General features: G+C 36.8%; 1 protein-coding gene across 1 annotated transcript; it reads right to left on the reverse strand.

Moving 5' to 3' along the window:
• Window positions 1–1,913: 1,913 nt before the first annotated feature.
• On the reverse strand, window positions 1,914–2,897 carry or6at1 (odorant receptor, family 6, subfamily AT, member 1). The gene has a single exon (XM_052588533.1). It carries the CDS (start codon window positions 2,862–2,864, stop codon window positions 1,914–1,916), a length of 951 nt encoding a protein of 316 aa, XP_052444493.1. The 5' UTR covers window positions 2,865–2,897.
• Window positions 2,898–8,787: the final 5,890 nt, after the last annotated feature.

The following is an 8,787-nucleotide window of genomic DNA, read 5'->3' on the forward strand; positions in this document are numbered from 1 at the left end:
CCATGTGTTCATAAAATCATATTATATTCACAAGAAAATAACTGCTTTACATACAATAGAAAATATTAGAAATATTAATTATAACAGTCTATTAGAATTTACTTTAAGATCAAAAGGGCATTGTATATTGCCATGACAGTCCAGGCACATCATCCAGTGTATATATATTTGTTGTTCCAACTACAGTGTTGTTTGTTGTTCAACTATCAACTAACTAATACAGTTCCTGGTCAGAAATAGGCTGAACAAGTGCTTAGAACACCTTGAGTCTTAAATGTTTTTTTTTTTTTTTGTACTGGTGATTCAATGTGGCTGGTGTGAGTTTGGGGATTTGTTGGCATAGAAGAGAGTGATGCAACTCTTTAGATTCTGGGACATCCATGTTTTTACCTTTTATCATATTCTCCAGTGTTTTGTTTCTCATTTCACTGTCCACAGTAAAAACAATCTTGGTACTATTAAAATATCCATTCAAATACACGTGTGATTTTAAACTAAGTTTATGGTTTTAACAACAATCTAAAAACATATATAAAAAATAAATCTGAACTTAACTGTCCCCCTAAGGTGACTTGTTCAGTTTACTTAGTTTTGTCGTGGCCACGACCTAATAACGTGATAATATGTTGTGGCTACGAGATCATTTTGTCGAGGTAACGACAACCTTATGTTGTGGCCTCGAAATGCTATATTGAGGGAACAACATCCATTTATGTTGAGTGAAGGACATGTTTTTCTCGTGGTCACGAATTTAATGCGTAAACAAACCTGCGTGACCAAAGCAACCTGGGATTATCAGAGATGGATTCATTCATATTTTATTTTGAATTACGAAATTATTATATTATTTATACATATACAATTTATGCATTTACATTATGACATTTTTACAGTACGCTATTATTTATAAAGTGTTCGGAATGTTAAGTAAAAAGATCAAAATTGAAGCAAAAAAAAAAAAAAACAATATAAACTAAATAAAAAAATAAACAATAATAGGCTAATAATAATAATAATAATAATGTACACATATTACGGGGAAAGACTATCAGTTAATGGATTTACAAGACTGTAGGATGGATAAAAAAGTTTTTAGATTTTATTATGCACTTATTATGCACAATAATAATAAGCGAAAGCATATGGTTAATATATTAATTACTTAATTCAAGATAAAATATTAATGAATCCATCTCTGATAATCCCGAGTTGCTATGGTCACGCAGGTTTGTTTACGCATTAAAATCATGGCCACGAGAAAAACATGTCGTTCCCTCAACAACGACATAAGAATGTCCTTACCTCGACAAAATGATCTTGTGGCCACAACATAATATGCCGTTCCCACGAGTTAATATGATGTTCCCACAAATTAATATCTCATGGCCACGACATATTATCACGTTCCCACAAGTTATTATGTCGTGGCCACGACAAAACTAAGTAAACCGAACAAGTCACCTTACGGCACCATAGAAATCACTGTTTTTCTGGAATATACAGTAAATAGATACAAATATACAAAATGAAAATAAAACATATAAAACTATTAAGCCAAATAATAGGTATGTTGATTTCTTGCACTACTGAAAATACAATGTGTGGGAGAAATATTTTGTGACATGTTTGGCATGCTTTATTTTCAGAAGCAAAAAAAAAATACATATAGTTCTGTATATGCCCAATTAGAATCAATACCAAAATTATTTGTCATTTTACCTTTTAATTTTAATAAAACAAAATATTTAGGCCTACATTTAAGGTGTATGTATTTTAATTATTAAATATTCAGTCTCACCCATTGTAACTAATTTAATTTTGCTTATTCCACAGCTAGCCATATTTTAACTATGTTCATACTTTTTAATGGAATAAATTGAATGCTTTTTACCTTTAATAGATTTCTGATGATTCTAAGCAACAGAAGGAACTGTTTTACTGTTGGTTTTCAAAGCAATAGTGCATCTACAAAATGCTCTCTTTATTGCATCTTGCAGTTCTTTATTCCTCAAGCTGTAAATGATGGGATTCAGCAGAGGTGTCAGCACAGAGTACAGTACAGCAATGACTATACGAACACCTGGGTCAAATCTAGCTACCCGATATGAGATATACACAAAGGAGGCTGAAATATATGAGATACACACCACTATCAGGTGGGAAACACAAGTGGCCGCAACTTTGAGCTGCTGTGCCTTGCTCATTTTTCTCATAGCTTTGCCAATACAGATATATGAAATTAATATGAGAAGGAACGTACTGAGAATTGCAATGAGGGCAAACGTTAGGGACAAAATGCTATTCCTGTTGGTGTCAATACAGGCAAGACTCAATACAGAGGAGTGATCGCAGAACATGTGCCTAACAATATTAGGACCGCAAAACGGCAGCTGAGCAGCCCAAATAGTTACAGGCAGCACTAAAGAGGCCCCAAAACCCCAAGAAGCAAATGTCAACAGAATACAGTGCTGTCTGGTCATGATAGTGGTGTAACGCAGAGGATTACAGATTGCAACATACCGGTCAAAAGCCATTACGGTCAACAAAGCACGCCCTGTCGTTCCAGTTGAGAGAAAAAAGTACATCTGTAAAAAGCATCCTGTCTTAGAAATGGTTTTGTCATCAACCAGGAAAACTGACAGCATTTTGGGAATTGTCACTGAAGTGAACACAATATCAGAAAAGGACAAATTATGAAGGAAAAAATACATAGGAGTGTTGAGCTTGTGGTCAGTTCTAACAAGGTATATGATCATGCTGTTTCCACTCAGAACAAAAACATATACCATGAAGAAGATGGGAAGCACGTATCTGTCCTTCAGCCCGTCAAGGATGAAATATTCCACAGTCCTGCTGGTGTTCATTGTGCTGATATGAAAGCTTGCAGATCCTAACCTGGTCAAGAAAATGTATGTGAGATACAACAGTAAGACAAAAACAAACACAGAGCAGTTTATTCCTCAAGATTTCTCCCACAATGTGCAATAATGCTGCACATTGGTGGTGATTTGTCATGGTCTGTGTGAGCCTTAGTGTGAAGAGAATCTCACACTTACTTCTTCCAATAAAAAAAAATTAAATAAAAGTCATGTATTTGAAGGATTATTTGGATGTTACAGATTCTTCTTAGAAGTAACAATGCCAATAAAGATCCTTTATATTGAAGAGTGTACATTACATATTATTATGTGATGAATAGCTAATAATACTATTATATAGAATTACGTGTTATATGGCAGAAGTTCAGATTCTTTACTGCATTAAAAAATGTGTTTAAATATTAAAAACATCTGACAATTTCTGGGTATGTAGAGAAATTCAACTAACCTTACAATAGAATATGAAATGAAATTAAGTCAGTTATATACATAATTATCATTCAAAACACAATTAAATTCTGCAGTTCAGTTCTGTCAGAGGCAGCTGAGAGTCAGTAAGTCAGTGTTGTCACTGTGGTGTCTTCTTATGTGGCAAACATTAAAAACAGAAGGGACTTTAAATGCAGTAACTTTCAAGAAGAAAAAAGGAGGGGTTTTTGTTGTTGTTGTTGTTGTTGTTGTTTTAATTAGCCACCTTCAGTGCTGATGTTGTGCATCCTATATCTACGGCAACATCTCTCATGGTGCATCATTAAGAGTAGCATATATAGATATATAGAACTAGCATGTATATATACAGTATATATATATATATATATATATATATATATATATATATATATATATATATATATATATATATATATATATATATATATATATATACAAACACATACACACACACACACACACACACACACATTAGGGCTATACATATATAAAGCTTATAAATATAATCATTATTATTATTATATATATTTCTAAGCTTTTAAAAGTGGTAGATATATATACATACATATATATATATATATATATATATATATATATATATATATATATATATATATATATATATATATATATATATATATATATACACAAACACACACACACACACACATTAGGGCTGGTAATTTAACACATTAATTAGATTAATTATGGAGAAAAATAATGCATTACAATTATTAAAGCATTTAATGCACTCGCCCTGCCCCAGACCTATGTGGATCATTTGCCATTTCATACATGAATAATATGAGGCAGGGCAACAACATACTGCATGATGGAGCCTAGAGAATATCTCTAAAATTAAAGATATGGGGCAAAATGCCCGTTTGAAATTTTGTCTCATATTTACATCACATAGTTAAGAAATATTACACGAGTGCAAATGTGATACTCATATTACACAACAGTTTATTAAGAAATTCATATTGTGTTATTTCAGACATAATGTTGTCTGTTTTGCTCAATTTTGCCAACCAAAATATAAAGATAAATCACAATCATCATCTCCGAGCAACCCACAGCAGAATTTCATTTTCTTAATCCACGTTTTAAATGAATTTTTTGAACTATTTTGGCCCCTTTGAACCATCGGGCATAGTTGCACTGGCTTTGAAGTGGCACTGCACAAACCGATTGGTGAATGACATCAAAGTACTCACAAAAGTAACCAAAATTATGAGATAGGGAGCCCAGCAACATAATAGAGAAATAACTAAACTAACAGAAAAAGGCTGGGGCTCCCCACTCCAAAATAACAACAAGATAGGAGCAGGAGACTATATGGTAATGGAGAAGTCTGTGGCTGGCAGAGAGAGAATGAAAGGGTCCGCCTCCTTCCATTTTATAGCCTCGTTTCCCCAGCTCGACCAATCAGAATCTGAAGACAAAAAAGAATTAAGAAATGAGCACTACTATGTATTTGAGGATTCTGGGCCGGGGCATACGCGAGATGCGCGTAACACCCCCACCCCCAGATGGTGAATGGGGAGCCAAAAATAAAGAAATCCCCCAGTCACCATGTGACAACGCATCTGCCAGGACATTATTTTTGCCAGCTACATGTTTGCTGCATCTCCAGATTGCTTGGACAAACAAAGCCCATCTCATTAGGCGCTGATTGGAATTACGCATTTGATTAATAAAAATGAGAGGATTGTAATCTGTATAAACAGTAACTGGACACGAAGAGGAGCCAATATAAACCTCAAAATTATTGAGGGCCAAAAGTAGGGCGAAAGCCTCTTTTTTAATTGGTGAGTAAGACTTTTGATGTTTTTGAATTTTTTTAGAAAAGTAGCACACAGGGTGTTCAATACCATCAGACCCATCCTGCAACAAAACAGCACCTGCTCCTGCTTCACTAGCATCAATAGCTAGTTTAAAATCACGATCGTACACTGGGGCACCAAGAAAAGGTGTGTGCATCTGAAGGGCTTTAAGAGACTCAAAAGCATACTACCATTCTGTTGACCACTTAAAGGTAGTTTTTGAACTCAACAGGTCAGTGAGTGGGACAGCCACTGAAGAAAAGTTTTTACAAAAACTTCGGTAATACCCATCCATTCCCAAGAACCGCTGTAATTCAAGATGAGTTGAAGGAATTGGGAATGACGTGATAGCCTCAATCTTTACTTTACCGGCTTCAATATGCCCCCACCAACTATTTTACCCAAATAAACTACTGTCACTTTAGCAAAATCACATTTGGCCAAATTAACAGTTAAATTTGCGTCAAAAAGCCTCTGAAAAACCTGTTTTAACTGATCGATGTGCTCATCCCATGTTGCAGAGTAAACCACTATGTCATCCAAATACGCCTCACACCCTGGCACCCCCCACAAAACGCGGTTAACCAACCGCTGAAAAGTAGCAGGTGCATTGCGTACCCAAAAAGGCATTACAGTATATTGTAAAAATGCATCAGGGGTAACAAATGCACTAATTTCTCTAGCACATGGAGTTAAAGGCACCTGCCAATAGCCTTTTAGGAGGTCTAACTTTGTCACAAAAGCTGCTGCCCTACACGGTCGACACAATCCTCCATACGAGGAAGAGGATGACAGTCAAGCTTAGTGACATTGTGACATTAAAGTCTGTGCAAAAACGGTCAGACCCATCAGACTTGATAGCAAGAAGACAGGGCGAACTCCATGAGCTGCGCACCACCAACACTCTCCAATTGCTCCTTTGGCTCTTGCACAGTATTTAGCAACCCATGCACGCTACCTTCACATGACACCATGGCATCAGAGGTTGTAGGAGGAAGACACGTGATGGGACTAATCTCGGATGATAACTTTGACTCCATTTCAGGATGTATCATAAAGCTATGCTCTAAACCATCATGCTCAAAATCATTAGCTTTAGCCATAGAACGCGTGACAGCACGTACAGGAAACGCTGTGGGATATTTCATCTGTAATTCATCAGGGCCTTCAAAGACAAAGGGAACAGTAGTAACTTCAGGACTTACTTGAATTTTACCCCCAGCCAAATCATTTCCCAAAAGAAAATCCACTCCTTTAATAGGAAAAACAGTGCATGCAGCCACTGCAACTGGACCCGACACCAGGTCCGACTCGAGCTGAATAGAGTGCATGGGCAAATTTACAAACTTCATTCCAAAACCCTGCACCAGCTCAATCGCAGCTTAAGGAGGTTTTATCTGAAAGAGGCAACACACTTTGAAGAATAATAGATCTAGAAGCAGCAGTATCACGCAAAATTGTTACTGGGACCTTTACGCAGCTGTCAGGCAATGAGGCTTCACCCTTCATAATAAAAGGAGAATAAATGTCCAAGTCCATGTGTTCAGTTTGAGGGGGCTGCGGTACTGTTGATGTTTTGACTAGTGCAATGCCTTAGGTTACTTTTTATTCAACAGAAAACAGCTTTTTATTAGATGGCCACGCTTTATACAGTAAACACACACAGGCCTTGCCTTAGCTGTACTGTCTTTAGGACTGACATGCTCACTAAAGTGAGAGTGTGTAATAGGACTACGCTGTGACAAAGGAAAAGGCGGCTTTTCAAAGCTCTCTTTGTGGATCAGAACGTATTCACCAGCTAATATAGCAGCAGCAGACACATTAGTGACTTTTTGTTCAAGTATGTTGCAATTTTGTCTGGCAGACAATTTTTCAATTCCTCCATGAGAATTAAATCATGAAGCTGCTCAAAGTTCACCTCTTGTGCAGAACACCAACGATCAAACAATACAAATTTCTCACGACCAAATTCAGCATAACTTTGGCCCTCGGCTTTCTTATAACGGTGAAACTTCTTACTATAAGCCTCAGGAACCAACTCATAAGACCTTAAAACTGCAGACTTCACCTGGTCATAATCCAAACTTGCATCAGGCGAAAGAGAAGCATATGCCCCCTGGGTTTTACCCATAAATACACACTGCAGAAAAAGAGGCCAAACCTCCGTAGGCCACTTTAAGGTCGTTGCTACTTGCTCAAACAGCACAAAATATTTGTCAACATCAGAAAAAGGCGGGATTAAACAAATGCATTTATTAACATCAAAATCAATGTCCATAGCAGAATCCCTGCTCAACTGTCTAGCTTTAATGCATACTGATTCACATCTTCCTGTCTCCTCTATTTCAAATTTGTGCAGCTCAAATTCATGCTGGAGCTCTCTTTCCTTAAGATCTAAGCATCGCATTTCCACCTGTAACTCCAGTTTACGCAGCTCGGGATCGGGATACGTAATAGCATGTGAAGGGACAGCACTGATGGGAGGGAGAAACTTTCTTTCAGCTAAGGCAGTGTGCAATTGATACTTAATATCTTGTATTGAAGTGGGCACTTTAAAATATAGTAAAGTACTAAAGTACTTTATAGTAAAAATAAAGTATCTCTCTATTAGTTTTATTGGATCTTAGTGCCGCGTTTGACACAATTGACCACAGCATTCTTTTGCATAGACTTGAACACTTTGTTGGCATCAGTGGAAGTGCATTAGCATGGTTTAAATCGTACTTATATGACCGCCATCCGTTCGTAGCAGTGAATGAAGATGTATCATATCGATCACAAGTGCAGTATGGAGTACCTCAAGGCTCAGTACTAGGGCCGCTACTCTTCATGCTTTATATGTTACCCTTGGGAGATATCATCAGGAAACATGGTGTTAGCTTTCACTGTTATGCTGATGATACTCGGCTCTATATTTCCTCGCAGCCCGGTGAAACACACCAATTTGAAAAACTAATGGAATGCATAGTCGATCTAAAAAATTGGATGGCGAGTAATTTCTTACAGCTAAATTCAGAAAAAACAGAGGTGTTAATTATAGGGCCTAAAAACTCTGCTTGTAATAACCTAGAACACTGTCTAAGACTTGATGGTTGCTCTGTCAGTTCTTCGTCATCAGTTAGGAACCTAGGTGTGCTACTTGATCGCAATCTTTTCTTAGAAAGCCACGTTTCTAGCATTTGTAAAACTGCATTTTTTCATCTAAAAAATATATCTAAATTACGGCCTATGCTCTCAATGTCAAATGCAGAAATGTTAATCCATGCATTTATGACTTCAAGGTTAGACTATTGTAATGCTTTATTGGGTGGTTGTTCTGCACGCTTAGTAAACAAACTACAGCTAGTCCAAAATGCCGCAGCAAGAGTTCTTACTAGAACCAAGAAGTATGACCATATTAGCCCGGTCCTGTCCACACTGCACTGGCTCCCTATCAAACATCGTATAGATTTAAAAATATTGCTTATTACTTATAAAGCCCTGAATGGTTTAGCACCTCAGTATTTGAATGAGCTCCTTTACATTATACTCCTCTACGTTCGCTACGTTCTCAAAACTCAGGCAATTTCAAAATCAACTGCGGGCGGCAGATCCTTTTCCTATTTGGCGCCTAAACTCTGGAATAACCTACC

The sequence above is a fragment of the Carassius gibelio genome, chromosome B21 (genome assembly GCF_023724105.1).
Source record: "Carassius gibelio isolate Cgi1373 ecotype wild population from Czech Republic chromosome B21, carGib1.2-hapl.c, whole genome shotgun sequence".
Taxonomy (NCBI): Eukaryota; Metazoa; Chordata; class Actinopteri; order Cypriniformes; family Cyprinidae; genus Carassius; species Carassius gibelio.